The following is an 18,435-nucleotide window of genomic DNA, read 5'->3' on the forward strand; positions in this document are numbered from 1 at the left end:
GGTGTTCATATTGTGGCCAGTTGATAAACTATGTATTTAATTATGTGGTAATTTACATAGGGCAATAATAACAAGAGCTAATATGTATTTAGTGTTTACTAATTGCCAGGCACTGTTATAAATGCTTAATACATACTAACTCATTTACTCCCCCCAACAACAGCACAAGGTTAAGTATTATTACTATTATTCCCATTTTAAAGATCAGGAAAGGGCTTCCCTGGTGGTGCAGTGGTTGAGAGTCCGCCTGCCGATGCAGGAGACACGGGTTCGTGCCCCAGTCTGGGAAGATCCCACATGCCGCAGAGCGGCTAGGTCCATGAGCCATGGCCGCTGAGCCTGCGTCAGCGGAGCCTGTGCTCTGCAACGGGAGAGGCCACAATAGTAAGAGGCCCGCGTACCGCAAAAAAAAAAAAAAAAAAAAAAAAAGATCAGGAAAGAAGCACAAGACGTGAGCCACTTGCCCAAGATCACACCATTAGTAAGTGGCAGAGCCCAGATTCCAATTCAGGCAAATTGATTCCAGTGATGAATCGCTATACTCCATCCGTGTTCTGCATTTGACATCTCAGGTCTTCCCACAGGATACTGTGTTTAAAGTATTCATTGAATAAATATCTGTGGAGCAAATGACCAATTTCAAAAGATTTACTTAGTATATACACGCAAAAGACCCTTGTGTGTACATTTCTTTTCCTTCATGAAAATTAATGACTCTTACCCATGAACAGAGTAAGTTTAATGCTAGATAGCTGTACATATTGCTTTCTTATACCATTCTAGCATTGCAGTGGCCAGGCAAACGAAGAAGTCATTATTTCACTTCTAAAAGGGGGGAAAGCATCATTATTTTCTTAACCTGTTAGAAAAAGAAAATAAAAGGTAATCTCAAAAAGATGATGAATAGCAAAAAAGCATTCACCACTAGCCCAGGCTTCAGACTCGGAAAGGAAGGCTGTTCCTCTGCTTGTCTACCCCAAGCACATCAGGTTCTTTCTGTAGCGCATCCATGTCAGGGGACCCAGCTACTCTCTGTAGGGAGATGACAGACACATCTGCCTTTTTTTACCCTAGAATCTACCCCTCTAAGACAGCTCAGACCCATGCTCTTGTCAGCTCAGACCCACAGCTCTAATCAAATGTGATAAAGATATTTATCATGAAGATATTTATCATCTCTCTGTGACTTTCTTTCCCAGGTCCCACGGCCTTGGAATATTTCAACATCAAGAGGTCTTCCCACTGCAAACAGGAAACCTAAGTCACCCATGACTCATCTCTACCCTTTATTCAGCAAACCCGATGGTACGCTAATCCTGCTCTGGTTTTCATCTAATCCTTTCAAAACCCATTTTTTCTTTGCCATGGATGGTACACGCCTTTCCATTTCTCCTTGCATTGCTATATCCATGCACACCTTCCCTGCTCTGGCATCATCAGCCACGAGACATCATTTACTTCTTCTAGTCTCCAAAAAAAACACCATCCCACTTTCCTAAGGCCTTGTTTCCCATCAAATGCTGAGTCTCCGCCTGATACCGCATACCAGCAGCATCTGTTCATGTTTAGCTCACAGACTATTGTTTTCATTCCCACCTATGAAAACAGCTCCTTAAACTCAGGATATCCACACTAAGCCAGTGTACCCAGCCATCACTTGCCCTACTCACTCTAGAAGTCTAACCAGGGAAGGAAGATGATTATTATTTATGTGCTGGTCCCACCCTCTCTAGACCTGGAAGAGCCACAGTTATAGTCCTTTATTCCACCCAAAATAAAGTTACCTTGACTTGTACATGGTGCCAGTAGATCACTTCTGTATTAGTATATTTTATGCTGAGTCTGTTGACATTCTATATATTTCCAACTTGGTTCTTATACCATCTTGGAGGATAGGGGCCATGTCTAGTTCTCTCTGAACAGCCTTCATCCAGCACTACTACGTTTCTTCTTTAGGAACAAGACTGAAATTAACTAACAAAGCAAATGAATACCTAGCCTCCCAATTTAATTACAAAGGAACATGACCAAAACAGAGTAACTCATGAAGATACCCTCCAGGTGGTGAGGTGCAAGACTTGGTCATTCACATATAAGCTTTTTATTCTTCAATCTACTTGGAAGCTTCTGCTTATCTCTTTATAACCTCTTTACTTTTTTTTTTTTTTTTTTTTTTAAAGAACAGAAAACCCTGCTTAGCAGCCTTAATCATGGGCAGAAATGAACGAGCTGAATGTAGGATGTCTTTCTGGTGGTTCTGAAGGTCGAGCCCACATTCCTAGGACTGGCTCCTGTGGTTGCCAAACGATGTGAAGTCCTTTAACTCAAGTGTTTCAGAGAAGTCTACAGTCAAATTCAGCCCTGAAGACAGATGACTCCTGTGTAATCTTAGACTAGTGTTTCTCAACCTTCTTTTGGTCACAGACTCTTTTGAGGATCTAAAAAAATTATAAATGTTCTCAGCAGGAATAATTTTAGGGGTCTACAGTCCATCTGAAGAACATGATACACTAACAGGATAAGAACACCTACATTTGCCCAATATAGTTGGCCTGGGGTTCAAGGAGGGAGGAAGAGGGAAAAGAAAGAGTGAGCAAAGAAAGGACAAGGAAGGAAGGAAAAAGGGAAGGAAAGAAGGATGATGGTGGGAAAGAGAAAGAGAGAGGAGAAAAGGGAGTAAGAGGGAGGGAAAAAAAGAGAGAAATCCAATAAACTGAGAGAGCGTCTGTGCTGGAACTGTTTAGCTTATCACTTTGTTTCAGGCTTGGAAGCAATTACAGAAGAATGGCATTTAATCTCAGTAAAACTGGACAAGAAGATTGGAATCATTGCCTTTCTGAGATATAATGAAATACTATCCATCACTAGAAACAAGAATTCCTAGTTTTGCTTAAGCTGTTTAAACAATGCAAAAGATGAAGAATATTAAATTTAATGCAAACAGCAATTTTTAAATGTTGCCTATCTATGCGTTGCCTAAAGAACTATCATCCTCCTTGATCAGGAAGGCAATCTGCTTAAGAGAGCACTGACTCCAGAGGGATCTTTGTGAATTAATACTCCCTTAAGGCGGATGCAAATTGGGGTTCAAATGAATCAAATAATTCTGCTCCCAAACATTTGTATATCCACAGAAAAACCACTGAAGCCAGGAACTCGACAAAGCTTTCCTGGGCAAGTTCCTCATCCATTCATGCACACTGCCTACCTTTGATTTCACACATCCCAAAGGGTTCCTATCCATGTTCATTATCCCCTACTTATAAAAGTGCTTTTGCTGGGACTTCCCTGGCGGTCCAGTGGTTAAGAGTCTGTGCTTCCACTGCAGTGTGCACGGGTTCAATCCTTGGTTGGGGAACTAAGATCCTACATGCTGTGTGGCTAGAAAAAAACAAAAGCTGGCATAGAAAGCTTTTACTCAGAGAGAAACTGGTACTTAACAAAGATGAACTGTGGATCAGAAACTCTCTACAAAATATATCTGACCCACTGTACCTATTCTCAGCAAATTACCAGCATGGCCTATTGCAGTGTTGACTTAAAATGTTGCACAACCTAAAAGTTGAGATTTATGTTTCATTCGGCGGACTTTCTGAGGACTTAAGCCTGGAAAAGAGCCTCTCTGATAGCTCTGAGGGACTGCTCCGAAGAGGTGAGGGAGGAGCCGGGATATACAGGACTTTTTGCAGCAAAAACCAGGTAGTCGGAACATCAAAAGATTACTGTTTATTAAAGAAAACCGGACACCTCAAGGAAATGAATTTAGCATTTTTCTCTGTGTGGGAATATGCAAGAGTCTGGGCTCATTCAAATCATTCCTTTGATATGCACCAGAACTATCTAGGGCCAGGATCCTGCTTTTTTCCATACTGAATCCCCTCGGGGTGCACAGTCTGGCTGACAGCTTGATGGCCACAACATCTTTTGTTTATTGATACGATATGGCAAGCGACACATTCTTTGTGCACAGCAGAATAGCACCTCTAAACAGAAGGAGGGGCCAGATGGGGGGAACTGAATGGTGTGTGCTTTGGTCTAATAAAGCTTCCTGGAAAAGACTGACTGATCATTTCTCCCCACACTAAGCTATCAGTATAGGTGGCACCTATGAATTCCTTTATGCTGCATTTATACTGATTAGCATTAAAAAGCAAAGAAATAGTGTTGTCGGGAAGAGAAAGGGACCCTCGACTTTTGGAAACCTGCTTATTTGCAACAATCATTTTAGTCAGGGTCTTGGTTTAGAAGAATCAATGTCCTAGCCCTCTGCCCACTATGTGCTTTCCTCCAACCATTACCACTGTTTCAACTCTACTCAACGCTTTAGGGCCCAAACGAAATTCTGCCTTGTTCATGCAATTCTTCCTGTGATCTTCACTGGGCGTATGCTCTGTCTTCTGAACTTCTAGTTTCTTTTCCTCTTGGGACACTGCTCATATTCGGTCTGATCAAGTATTGGGGTACAAGGCATTTTCCCTAGAGTCTGGGTGTAAGTTTTACCATCGTTGTCTCACAAGTATCTACGACAGTGCTTGACACACAGTAAGTGTTCAACAAACACAGAAGTGAAGGGGAAAGTTGCCCAGATTGTGTAGGCCAGCTCTAATCTGCATAGTCTAGAAACAAGGCTGCTGAGCAGCTGACTAGCTCCACAGATGATAACTAAATACAATATAGGTATTGCTATATTGTTATCACACTCCTGACACAGGGCCTCTGCACTTGCCGTTTCCTTTGCCTAGAAGCCTTAGACATACACCTAGTTCTTTCCCTCATCTGCTGATCTTTGCTCAAATACTACCTTCAAAGAAAGCCCTTCCCTGTCTATCCTATTTAAAAGCTCAACTCCCCCACTGCTATGGTTTGAATGTTTGTGTCCTCCCAAATTCATATGCTGAAATCCTAATGCCCGGAGTCATGGTAGTAGGAGGTGGGGCCTTGGGGAGGTGATTAGGTCATGAGGGTGAAGCCCTCTGTAGTGAAATTAGTGCCCTTATAAAAGAGACCCCACAGAGCTCCCCAGCCCCTTCCACCATGTGAGCACACAATGAGAAGTCTGCAACCAGAGAAGGTTCTCCCCCAACCATGCTGACACCCTGATCTCAGACTTCCGGCCTCCAGAACTGTGAGAAATATATTTCTGTTGTTTATAAGCCACTCAGTCTGTGGTATTTTGTTATGGCAACTTGAATGGATTAAGAAACTCCCCCCTCCTCCAACATCTCCCTGTTTTTTTTCTGATTTATTTTTCTATATATCACTGATCACCATCGAATACATATATATAGTTTACTTCTTTACTTTTTCTTATTTCCTATTCCCCCCTCACATCCTAGAATATAAACTCCATGAAGCAGAGATCTTTATAAATTGTGTTCAGTCTTTATCCCCCAGTGCTTAGGATAGTCGGTGGCAGATTAAGCACAAAGTAGGTGCTCAGTGAATAGCTAAGGAATAAATTTTTTAAATGAATCACAAAGCACCTGTAAAATACTTACCTCTACTTGGCACTGTGCTTGATCTGCACAAGACAACTGCTAGAAGCCAGGAAACTGTAACCTGATCAAATACCTGCAGCCCAGTGTGTCTGCACAGTGATGGGGCACGCAGAGCAGGTGTCTCCCCTGATGTGTCACCAAAGGCTGGGAACATGCTTCATTCAGTCTCCTATACCTTCTCCCTTAACAACTCAAGAATCACTAGGAGAATGAATGTCTACACTGTAAGGCACTGATAACATGTGATAAAGGAGTTCAGACATGGAAGAAGCCAGTTTATAGACATCACTATGAGAAGAAGTGTGGCGGTCAGCTTCTAAGACATCCCCCCAGTGATCCTGTTTTTCTGGCATTCCCATCCTTGTATGGTCCCCAGACACAAGGAATCAGGACTCCCCTGTGTGACTGACAGAATAACTTCCACAGCTGGGTCAGAAAAAGTATTTTAGCTCCTGCCTTGGTGTCTTGGCTCTCTCACTCTTTGGAAGGCGCCTATGTTCACCACTACACCACCAACGTATCCCTCACTCTTTGGGAAGCCAGCTCCCATGCTGTGGTGATACTCAAGCAGCACCATGGAGAGGAACTGATTCACCAGCATCAACTTGCCAGCTATGTAACGGAACCACCTTAGAAGTAGATCTTCTAATCCTGGAAAAGTCTTCAGATAACTGAAGCCTCAGCCAACATCCAATTTCAACCTCATGAGAGATCCTGAACCATGTGGACAAAGACTGCCACCTGCCATATCAGCAAACAAAGGATGTTGTAGCCATCAAGCCCACAGCCACTGCATCTGTCCCCAGCTGTGCACCCTGAGGGGATTCAGGATGGGAAAGAACAAGATATTGGCCTTAGATAGTTAAGGTGCACATCAGAGGAATGATTTCAATGAGCCCCGACACTTGCATCTTCCTATACAGAGAAAAATGGTAAATTCACTAACTTGAGATGTCTGGTTTTTTTTAATTAACAGTAATCTTTTGATGTTCTGGCTACCTGGTTTTTGTTGCAAAAACTCCTATATATCCTGGCTCCTCCCTCACCTCTTCCAAGCAGTCCCTCAGAGCTATCTGAGAAGCTGCTTCCCAGGCTTAAGTCCTCAGAAATTCTGCCAAATAAAAAAACATAATTCTCAACTTTTAGGTTGTGCATTTTTTTTTCAGTCAACAAACAGAACCACCTAAGTGAGCCAGTCCTGAATTCCTGATCCACAGAAACCATGAGAGGTAATGAATGATTGCTACTGCTTTAAGCCACGAATTTGGGGAGATCTGTTACACAGCAGTAGATAACTAATACAAGAGGTATCAGAAATGACTTCCACAAAGGAAGTAGGGCTTGAAATAGAGACATCAAAGGAATTGTAGGAATAACAGAGGCAAAGCAGTAAAGAGAATACAGGGAAAACCATGAGCAAAGGCAGATACAAATATTAAACAGAAACCATACCCACACAGAACCTCAGGATTGGAAACAAATCTTAAAGGTCAATTTAGTCCAACCTTTCATCTAGTGCTAGAGTCTACTTTAAAAATAAAACAACTAAGGCAGGGACTGCATGAATTTATCTAAGCTAAAACCCAGAAGAAGGCTAAGTCCTTACAGTGGCCCTCTGTGTAATGATAAAATGAGGAGTATGTAGTCATAACAGAGACCATATTCCTGCATTTGAACTGAGGTCATTCCTGGAAGTGATTTAATAAGAAATTGAGGGGGAAGGAAGATGGAGTACAGAGGAGGGGAGAAGAAAGACAAAAAGTAGGAAAAGCAGAAGAAACAGAAGCAGGAGAAGGAGGAAAGGAAGGGGATCAGGAAGAACAATGACAACTCTACAACAGAAGATGAAAGAGGAAACACTGATTTATTGAAATGCTGTGTGGTGGGTGCTGTCCTAAGTTCTTTAAACACATCATCTCATTTTACCCTCACAACAGCTCCACATCCTCAGATTATTTTACCTCTACTTCTTCCCTTCCTTCCCAGGAGTCTTCCCCTCACCTTGTTCTCTAGATTTGAGGTAGAGAAAGTGGACAAACCACAGAGAGGAAGGATTAAATCATCATGCATCTGACCTCTTGTCAGGAAAAATCTGAGAATACAGTTAAGGCTCCAGAGGGTCCAATCAAGAAAGAATCCACCCACAGATTTGGGGCCTTCCCTTCACTGAGGATATAAGGCCAGATTTCCTGGGCTGCTGGTCAGCAAACCTCTAATCAAAGGAAGAATAGTTCTGAGATGGGAAAGAAAAAACCTAGAGCATTCTCTGTCTCAAGATATGATGTCTTACTGATCCCAGAGTTGGTTCTTTTAGAGGCCAGTAGTAGACCTAAGAATCCCAACTGGAGGAGGGATTCCTCCACAAAGCTAATAGCCTATTTGTGAAGTTGATAGGAAGCATTTGGCTTTGACTCAAAGAAGCAGGAGGGAGCTTGTTCTGCAGGTAGCCACTTCACAAGATGTTGCCATGTGTGCAGTGGTATAGGAAGGGAGGGGGACATCCAGGTCAAGCCAGAGGATATCAAGTTAGTGACCATCCCCCACGCTTTTCATCCTCCTGGGAGAAGAGAGCATATGTCAAACTAGTATTAGAGAATATAATTTTCAAAACTTAACTCAAGATACTAAAATAGCTGATTATACTTCTAGGAAAACACACATAGATAATTAAATTTTAAAAGTATACATACAGCCTATACCAATTAAAGGCCTGTGGATTAATAGTCAAAACATCTGAACAGCTCTAAGGTCAGGAAAACTAAACCATACCATACTAATGGCATTGATAATGGACATGAAAGGGTAACCAATGAAAAAAGTAGTAGGGGGCTTCCCTGGTGGCGCAGTGGTTGAGAATCTGCCTGCCAATGCAGGGGACACGGGTTCGAGCCCTGGTCTGGGAAGATCCCGCATGCCGCGGAGCAACTAGGCCCGTGCGCCACAACTACTGAGCCTGCGCGTCTGGAGTCTGTGCTCCGCAACAAGAGAGGCCGCGACAGTGAGAGGCCCACGCACCGCGATGAAAAGTAGCCCCCGCTCGCCACAACTAGAGAAAGCCCTCGCACAGAAACGAAGACCCAACACACCCAAAAATAAATAAATAAATAAATAAATAAATAAATAAATTTATTTAAAAAAAAGAAAGTCGTAGGAATGCTAGCCAAGATCGCCTATACATGGGGTCAATGAAATATGCTAAAAATAGGTAAAGAGGATGCCGAAGAAGTGTTTATGAAAAGAATGGTCATAAAAATGATTTCTCAGAAAAAAAAATGGCATGACCTCTGAAACAATGGATGTACTGGAATTATCAACCAGGTAGGCCAACTTGATTTGCAAAAGGATGCTTTGCTGCCCAGTCCGCAGGGTCAGAGAAAGCAATTAGTACCATTCAGCTCTAGCAAATTCCCAGAGCACACAGTCTCAGGTAGAGAGAGGTATTCTGTGCCTCTTTGCATTTCACCATGGCCCAAGCACAAGGCCACGCACAGCAGGTATGTGGCTGAAGGGGGCGCTAATGATAACACACACTCCACACCCTCAAGGAGGTCAGAGCCAAAGGTGTCGAGGTCTCAGCTGCTTCCCCTGCTCTGGGTTTACCATCATTGAAGCTGTCACTGGCGGTGATGTGGGCGAACGGTGACTGGGCCCGAGGCTCCTCACACAGGGAGTAGCTGTGCTCAGCCTGAATGAGAGGTGCCGGGGACGTTGGGGACGGCTCTACCTCCATCGACACACTCTTCTCTGAGAGGAAAGGGTCGTTCAGGAGCTGGCCCAAGACGTTCTGGGAAAACTCATCCAGCAGCTCCGAGAAGTGCTACAAGAAACAAAGGAGGAAGGATTCAGTTTCTCTTAACCATGATCTGACATTTACACACATGTTCTAAAGCAAAAATATCATCCACTGCTTCAGATGAAGTCCCTTATACACAATGTCCAGTTATCTGTTGCTGTGTAGCAAACCACCCCAAAGAGTGGTGGCTTACAACAGCCAAGAGTTATTATCTCTCACCACTCTGTGGGTTGGCTGGGTGGATGTGCTGATTTCACCTGGGTTCACTGACAGAGGCACAATGAGCTGGAAGGCTGGAGGGGGCTGGGCTGGGACACTGGACGCCTGGGCCTTTTTCTCAAAGAGGCTCTAGCAGGCTGGGAGTCCTCATAGGATGGTAGAGATGTTCCCAAAGGGAGAAAACCAAAGCTGCATAGCCTCAGAGGTCACACATCATCATCCCCTCCACATTCTTCAGGTCGAGCAAGTGACAACGCCAGCCCAGACTCATGGGGTGGGAAAATAGACACCACCTCTTGACCAGAGGAACTGCAAAATCATATCGCAGGCAAGTGTAAACAGGATGGCATGACTCACTCAGGGCCATCACTGGAGCTATCCACCACATTTTGCATTGGGAATATTTTAAAATAAGCTACCTTGTATTTTTGAAGCATGAAAGTGTTATTTATAGCCAAGTGCCAAGTTCAAAGGCATCAGAGGCAGCTTCCCTCTATTCTCCCAACTACCTGGACTTTGTCCCTTTCTAGTTTTTCCTTAATCTCCTTAATCTCTTCTCATCGTCCATCTCCAACAGCAACACCTCCCTACCCCCCCCCCCCCCCTCTTGGCTCCCATCTCCGAGAAAAGGGCAACGGTCCTACCACAGCCCACGAGGCCCCCCCAGGATCTGCCCGCCACCTCCTCCCACTCACCCCCTCATGCCAGCCACAGGGGCTCCTCGCTGCCCCTTAGAAATCCCAGACACCCGCCCACCTCAAGGTCTCTGTGCTGGCTGCCTTGGGGGCTGGGACTCTCCCCCATGGCTACCACTCCCACCTCCTTCAGGCCTCTGCTCAAATGCCACCTTCCTAGCCAGGGCGCCCCCCCAACCTCAGTTAGAGAAACGAGGAACCTGCAAGGACAACGGGAAGGAGCAGCCGGTGCAGCGGGATGAAAGCCAGGAGGGCTTCCCTGGTGGCGCAGTGGTTGAGAATCTGCCTGCCAATGCAGGGGACACGGGTTCGAGCCCTGGTCTGGGAAGATCCCGCATGCCGCGGAGCAACTAGGCCCGTGCGCCACAACTACTGAGCCTGCGCGTCTGGAGTCTGTGCTCCGCAACAAGAGAGGCCGCGACAGTGAGAGGCCCACGCACCGCGATGAAAAGTAGCCCCCGCTCGCCACAACTAGAGAAAGCCCTCGCACAGAAACGAAGACCCAACACACCCAAAAATAAATAAATAAATAAATAAATAAATAAATAAATTTATTTAAAAAAAAGAAAGTCGTAGGAATGCTAGCCAAGATCGCCTATACATGGGGTCAATGAAATATGCTAAAAATAGGTAAAGAGGATGCCGAAGAAGTGTTTATGAAAAGAATGGTCATAAAAATGATTTCTCAGAAAAAAAAATGGCATGACCTCTGAAACAATGGATGTACTGGAATTATCAACCAGGTAGGCCAACTTGATTTGCAAAAGGATGCTTTGCTGCCCAGTCCGCAGGGTCAGAGAAAGCAATTAGTACCATTCAGCTCTAGCAAATTCCCAGAGCACACAGTCTCAGGTAGAGAGAGGTATTCTGTGCCTCTTTGCATTTCACCATGGCCCAAGCACAAGGCCACGCACAGCAGGTATGTGGCTGAAGGGGGCGCTAATGATAACACACACTCCACACCCTCAAGGAGGTCAGAGCCAAAGGTGTCGAGGTCTCAGCTGCTTCCCCTGCTCTGGGTTTACCATCATTGAAGCTGTCACTGGCGGTGATGTGGGCGAACGGTGACTGGGCCCGAGGCTCCTCACACAGGGAGTAGCTGTGCTCAGCCTGAATGAGAGGTGCCGGGGACGTTGGGGACGGCTCTACCTCCATCGACACACTCTTCTCTGAGAGGAAAGGGTCGTTCAGGAGCTGGCCCAAGACGTTCTGGGAAAACTCATCCAGCAGCTCCGAGAAGTGCTACAAGAAACAAAGGAGGAAGGATTCAGTTTCTCTTAACCATGATCTGACATTTACACACATGTTCTAAAGCAAAAATATCATCCACTGCTTCAGATGAAGTCCCTTATACACAATGTCCAGTTATCTGTTGCTGTGTAGCAAACCACCCCAAAGAGTGGTGGCTTACAACAGCCAAGAGTTATTATCTCTCACCACTCTGTGGGTTGGCTGGGTGGATGTGCTGATTTCACCTGGGTTCACTGACAGAGGCACAATGAGCTGGAAGGCTGGAGGGGGCTGGGCTGGGACACTGGACGCCTGGGCCTTTTTCTCAAAGAGGCTCTAGCAGGCTGGGAGTCCTCATAGGATGGTAGAGATGTTCCCAAAGGGAGAAAACCAAAGCTGCATAGCCTCAGAGGTCACACATCATCATCCCCTCCACATTCTTCAGGTCGAGCAAGTGACAACGCCAGCCCAGACTCATGGGGTGGGAAAATAGACACCACCTCTTGACCAGAGGAACTGCAAAATCATATCGCAGGCAAGTGTAAACAGGATGGCATGACTCACTCAGGGCCATCACTGGAGCTATCCACCACATTTTGCATTGGGAATATTTTAAAATAAGCTACCTTGTATTTTTGAAGCATGAAAGTGTTATTTATAGCCAAGTGCCAAGTTCAAAGGCATCAGAGGCAGCTTCCCTCTATTCTCCCAACTACCTGGACTTTGTCCCTTTCTAGTTTTTCCTTAATCTCCTTAATCTCTTCTCATCGTCCATCTCCAACAGCAACACCTCCCTACCCCCCCCCCCCCCCTATAGAAATGGTCTATACATATATTCACAGGGAGTCCTATATCCCTCATTCCATGGTCCCACATTAAAGGACTGTAGCCCCATCTACTCTCCCTCACTGACAGGGGGATGTTCATGATATGAGGGTCTGTAGAGCTGGGTTTCTCAACCTCAGCACTACTGACATTTTAGATGGGTGATTCTTTGTTATGGGGGGCAGGGTTGTTCTGTGCATTGTAAGATACTTAGCAGCATTCCTGGCCTCTACTCACTACATGCCAGTAGCACTCCCCTAGTTGTGAAAACCAAAAATGTCTCCAGCCACTGTCAAATGTCCCTTGGCTGGGGCCACGGGGGTGGGGGTGGGGGTAAGGGGAAGATCGCCCTTGGTTTAGAACTACTGCAGTAGAGTATATTAAAAATAATTATAATTTAATTTAAAATTTCACTTGATACCAGCTGTCAGAGCCACTTCTACCTTCTTAATGTTCCCTGAGTCACAGAGCAACAGGTGTCATCCTTATTGATTAAACTTTAGGGACACCTCTGGTATAGAAAGGAAGTTAGGAAAGCAGGTACAGCAATAAGAGAACTGATTGCAAATGGTGATACTTGGGGTAGACAATGAAAACTCTTGGGATTTGCAGAGCAACTAAGTCCTACCATTGAACTGAAGTGTCAGTGAAGGTGTTATGAAAATGAATGCAGCTTGGGGAAGCGGGGGGCAGGTGGTAACCCTAAGGTTAGAGCTCTAATATTAGGATAGTTGTAGGGCAGAACTTCTGGTTTTGTAAAGGAGAGAAGCAGACAACAGAGAGGAGGCCTTGTAGGCTAGGTCCTTAAGGCAGAGTTAGATTGCTGGGTTTCACCAACAGTACAAACATGAGAAATGGCTGCACCTCATCAGGACAGAATGCAGAGAAGCCACAGGCCTTGGGCACATCCTAATAGGCATGGGTCATCTGTGAGAACAAGACAGGGTGGTTGGGAGAGGGTTCTCTGTATACAAACATATTTAGAACTGAAAGGTCCTTAGAAGCATCTAAGGCAAGAATCCCCAGATGCCAACTGTCTGCATCACAATCACCAGAAGAATTTTGTTGTAGTTGTTTTATAACGGAATATTTCAAGCATTCAGAAAAATTAGAGAGAACAGAACCATGAATAATTAAATATTGATTCTTTTTTAAAAAAATCTTATTTTTCCACATTGTTACTGCAACTTTTTTTCCTTACTCTTTCTTTTTTAAAAAATAAAACACGAAGCTCCTATCCAATCCCCTTCCTTCCTCTCAGAGTTAACTACTACCCTGAACTTGGGGTTTATTTTTCCCATCTAGGACTTTACACTTTTATTACATAAGTATGTTTCTATTACAAACATACGGACTTTTTTAACTTTAAGTAAACAGCTCCATACTTCACACCTCCTCTGCAAGTTTCTTCTTGCAAAAAATTTTTTAGGCTTATTCATGTTTACATGTGTAGCTCTATTTCATTCAGTTAAATTTCTGAATTGTATTACATTGTACTTACCCATTTCCTCTTGAGGGACATTTAAAGATTTTTTTTATATATGCTATTGTAATAAACATTATTGAACATAAAGGGAAATTTTAAAACATACAAATCCTATGACCCATCTTCAGAGCTTTTGACTTAGTAGGTCAAAGACAACCATATAAAAACCACCAGTACCACCTGTGATTCTAATGTTCATGTCAGTTTTTCAACCATTGAAAGTTAACCCCATCTCCACTCACCACCTCTCTCCCTACACCACTTTACAATTAAGTCCCTGGAAGTTTACAAAGTCACTGGAAGCTTACAAAGTCCCTAGAAGTTTGGACATGCTCAAGGTAAGAGAAAGATTCATGGATTTTGCAGCCATCATGTGCTAAACTTTAGATAGGTCCTGTGGATATAAAATAATAAAGAAGAAGACAGAAAAAACCCTGCCTTCCTTGAGCTGATCATCTAGACCAGTGCTTTTCAAACTTTTATGTGCATATGAATTACCTGGGGATCTTAAGGCATAGATGCTGATTCACAAATCTAGGTGGGCCCAAGATTCTGCATTACTAATCAGCTCCCAGGTAATGCTGCTGGCCCATGGACCGGACTTTGCATGGCAAGGAGTGGAACAGCTTCAAGGCTAAGACTAGGATGCAGGTTTCCTGACTCTCTGATAACCTGAAGCCAGGGTCTGATTCCCTAAGCGGCTCCCCAAAGACAGATTTACTGGTTACCTGAGGGTGAATATTCTGCAAGCGTTTGATGGAATTCTTTTCAAGACCAAAATTAAGGAAACAAGAAGAGAAATAAATGACACAATGTAAAATGCAAAAGCAAGACTTGAACTCACAATCCCTGCATTCCCAAGCCACAATTCTGTCCCTGTGCTGCAGTGTCAGCCCTTGCCAGCTATGCTGGCCCATCTAAGCCTCTGGAGTCCTGAGGCAAGGCTCTCTCTGATTGCCGGTGCTTTCCCATGGAAGGTGGCCATGCTGGGCTGCTCTGCTGACACCATTTTCTTTCTCCTGAGCAGCACTAATGAATGTTTTCATGAACATCCCCTGGATAACCAATAATAAACCTTCTCTAACTCTGCTAACCATCCCTGACCTCCCCTTACTTTGGATTTTGTAGTGATTATCATGTCACCAAACAATTTAGTCCTAAATGACAAGGAGTCCTGAAGAACTCATGGTTGTTAAAAAGTGCATTATGGGGCTTCCCTGGTGGTGCAGTGATTGAGAGTCTGCCTGCCCATGCAGGGGACACGGGTTTGTGCCCCGATCCGGGAAGATCCCACATGCCGCAGAGCAGCTGGGCCCGTGAGCCATGGCCGCTGAGCCTGCGCATCCGGAGCCTGTGCTCCGCAACGGGAGAGGCCGCAACAGTGAGAGGCCCGTGTACCGCAAAAAAAAAAAAAAAAAAGTGCATTATGACAACCTTCCCTCTGCAAAAAGAAGCTCCTCAGAAGAAGGGAGCAACTGTGCTTAACCACCACCCACACCGAGGAACTCAGCAAAGTGGTGAGCACTGAGAAGGTCCCAGAGAGACACTTGTGTGTCTTTGGGGTCCCAAGGATATGCCCAATTTGTCCCAACCAGACGCTGTGACTCAGCCCAGCAAATTAGCTCCAGCTGGGTCTCCTTGGCAGCTATGGGCTCTGGGGCTCAGCAGACAGGTCAAGCTCCCACTGCTTGTGCAGGAACCAGGCCAGAATCAGACCATCTTTAATGCCAGTGAGAGAGGGGCATATGGTCTTGGAGGCCGAAGACCAGAGAAAGAAGCAAAGTGAGCCTCAAAGAGGGAGGCTTTCTGCCTACAAACACTTTAGCAAAGGACTACTCGTGTAGTAATTCAAGGGCTATGAAATGTCAGTTGAATTCTTTCAAAGACATGGCATAATAGCATTTTACCGTTCTGCCTAAGAGTCTCATCAAGCTTTATGGGTTTATAATACTTTCACAGCTTTCCCCTCAACCAATATTCACATCAGTCCTGGGAAGTTGGCTTTAAACCCACTGTCCAAGGTCTCAGTCACCTACTGTTTGAGCTTCGCCTTGAACACAGATCCTCTTATTGCAAATTGACCGAACTCTCCCCACATTGTTTCTCCTAGGAAAGAAGTATCCGAGCTTTACAACCCAACGGCTTGGAGAAGTTCTAACCAGGATGAAAACACGATGCTGATCATTAATGAAGATGTTGATAGGATCAGGTGGTAGATAGGATCAGGTGGTAGTCTCATCTGATGGACTTAGTGCTTGACGTATTAGATTTTCAGAAAATGAGCTAAGTGTTTTGCTATAAGGTAGGCATGTCTCCATGTATAGATGAGAAAACTGGGGCTCAGGGTGGTTAGGTACGTTGCCTAAGGTTGGAGATGCATAACTGAATTAATATTCCATCCCAAGGCTAGCCAGTTCCAAAGCCCATGCACTTTCTACCACGGAATGCTCCATCATTTAAGTCAGCCTCTAAAGCTGACATGTAGTAGAGACTGGATTTTAAAAAACAAAAGACAGACTCACTGACAGCCCATCCACTCATCCATTATGAACACACAGTCCTCACATTCGAAGTGCAGAAATGTGTCAGGGGTTTGTTAGATGGAGAGGCTCCTGGTATCACTTCCACGGGGCATCAGCAATGAGAACAGAAATATTTTCTTGCCCTTTGAGCGTGGTTCTGCCAAAGGGTTCAAAGCCACATCACAGACTCTCCGGTTGGAAGAAACTTCCCATCGAGGTTAAACCTCTATCTCATGACATGAATGTTCCTCATCTCCTCAGTGAAGATGCGTGCAACTTCCTTTATGAACCCTTTTCAAGGTCTGTCTCTCCATTACTGAAGACCTGGCATTTAACATCCTTCAACCTGGCCCCAACCGTCCTGTGAAGTCTTGTCTCCCTTTATTCTTTTTTTTCTTAAGATTCTTTTTGATGTGGACCATTTTTTTTTGATGATTTGTTTTTATTGTTTAATATTCCTTAAGAATGTGAAGATCCTATTGTACTTTTCTCTTTTTTCCAATTTTCTCTATAGTTTATTAATAAGTCAAAAGAATTTTTTTTTCTTTTTTTTTAAAAGAGAAGCACGATAAACCTTTTCCTTCTCCTAGTTCCTGGGTCTTTTTTTTTTTCCACACACACACACAGTGTATTTTATTTTTACAAGAGATAAATAGACTGACACCAAGCATTGTAAATGGATGACCACGACAGGAGCAACAATGATTGCAATTATCAAACATGAAACACACTCATACTATGTCATAATATTGACATTCAGTCCAGGAATCCTCCACTGTTACAGCTCCTTTACTTTTCAGTGAAAATTGATTTGTATATTTTTTGCCTCTGAGTCCTTGTGGGACTTTTTTTTTTTTTAATTCAAACAGAAAGTCACAAAAATTATAATCATCCTCATCAGTTCACTCAGTCCCATGTAATTACTTTTTTTTTCATCTTGATATTTTGTTAGCACTTTTATGAGTTCATTAGTTTTCCATTAGAGTTCTGAAAATGCTTATTCATTCAGTTCAGCAGTATAGTCAGTTACCAGAAACCTGTACTTGTCAGAGTCTTTTCCATGAATTCCTTGAAGATGAAACCCTTTTATAGGAACATATTTCCAAAGCATCAGAGTACATCCACAACTGTCTGTAAATGACAAAAGACTTAAAAATGACCACAGTTAAAGATTTGATGAAAGTTCATAAGGTGAAGTTTTAACCACTGCACCACCAGGGAAGTCACTCCCTTTATTCTAATACATGACACTTTCATTCCAGCCGTAACAGTGTCCATATTGGACACTGGAGCAATACAGCTTTGGAGCCAGACGACTGGATTTGAATCCTGGCTCCTAGCTGTGCAAAACTGAAGAAGACCCTTCAGTTTTCCAAACTCCAGTTTGCTCCAACTGTAAAGTGAGGATAATAATACTACCAGCTTCCTGTTGTGATGATTAAATTAAATAATGCATGTAATGTACCTAACGCTTCACTGGCAAAGCAATCAATTTTTTAAAAAGCTTTTTTAAAAAACAAAACCCTATCAAAATTGAAACAAAATGTGGGCATTCTCTACTTGTATGCTGGCTCCTCCCACTATTCCTCCTAGAATATCCTTTCATTTTCCTCTTGTATCAGGAATCTACCTAAAACAAAATAAATCTATTTCTTTTACAAAGTCATCCTAGACAGACACAGCTTGAACTGATCTTTCACTTCCCTGACAAACTGCAGCTCTTCAAATAAGTATTTCTTAACTGGACATTTTTTTTTTAAACTTTCCTTTGATGTTCCTTTCATTGCCAGCTTAAAGTTTTTGTCATTAGGCCTTATAAACTCTGTGACCCAGATGTAAATACTTTTACCTACCCCCCTCTGAGCCCAGCACAGATCACAGATCATATGTACTCACCAATTTTCTCTTTCCACCTATTATTATTGTATAATATCCCAGTCGAGCAGTAAACAAATCTGAATTAGAGCTCAGGCCTCCCCAACAATTATAAATAAATGCTATCCAATGTTTAAAACACATATCCAAACTTGCAAATCAGATAAATTAAGAGAAGTTGTTAACCTTACAAAAATTGCTAACTTTATAAGAAGTTACCCTGACTCTGAAGCATTTACACTTGTGTTTGCAGGCCCTTAACTAGCTGTCAAGGGAGCTTGCAAGGAAAGAG

General features: G+C 43.6%; 1 protein-coding gene across 1 annotated transcript in view; it reads right to left on the reverse strand.

Moving 5' to 3' along the window:
• The window catches only part of CREB3L2 (cAMP responsive element binding protein 3 like 2), a 118,800-nt gene that overhangs the window by 37,332 nt on the left and 63,033 nt on the right, over positions 1-18,435 (reverse strand). The window contains exon 2 of the mRNA XM_007466595.1: positions 11,231-11,447. Coding sequence (XP_007466657.1) covers positions 11,231-11,447 — 217 coding nt within the window. The remainder of the gene's footprint in view (positions 1-11,230; positions 11,448-18,435) is intronic.

Source organism: Lipotes vexillifer, unplaced genomic scaffold (genome assembly GCF_000442215.2).
Source record: "Lipotes vexillifer unplaced genomic scaffold, Lipotes_vexillifer_v1.1 scaffold71, whole genome shotgun sequence".
NCBI lineage: Eukaryota > Metazoa > Chordata > Mammalia > Artiodactyla > Lipotidae > Lipotes > Lipotes vexillifer.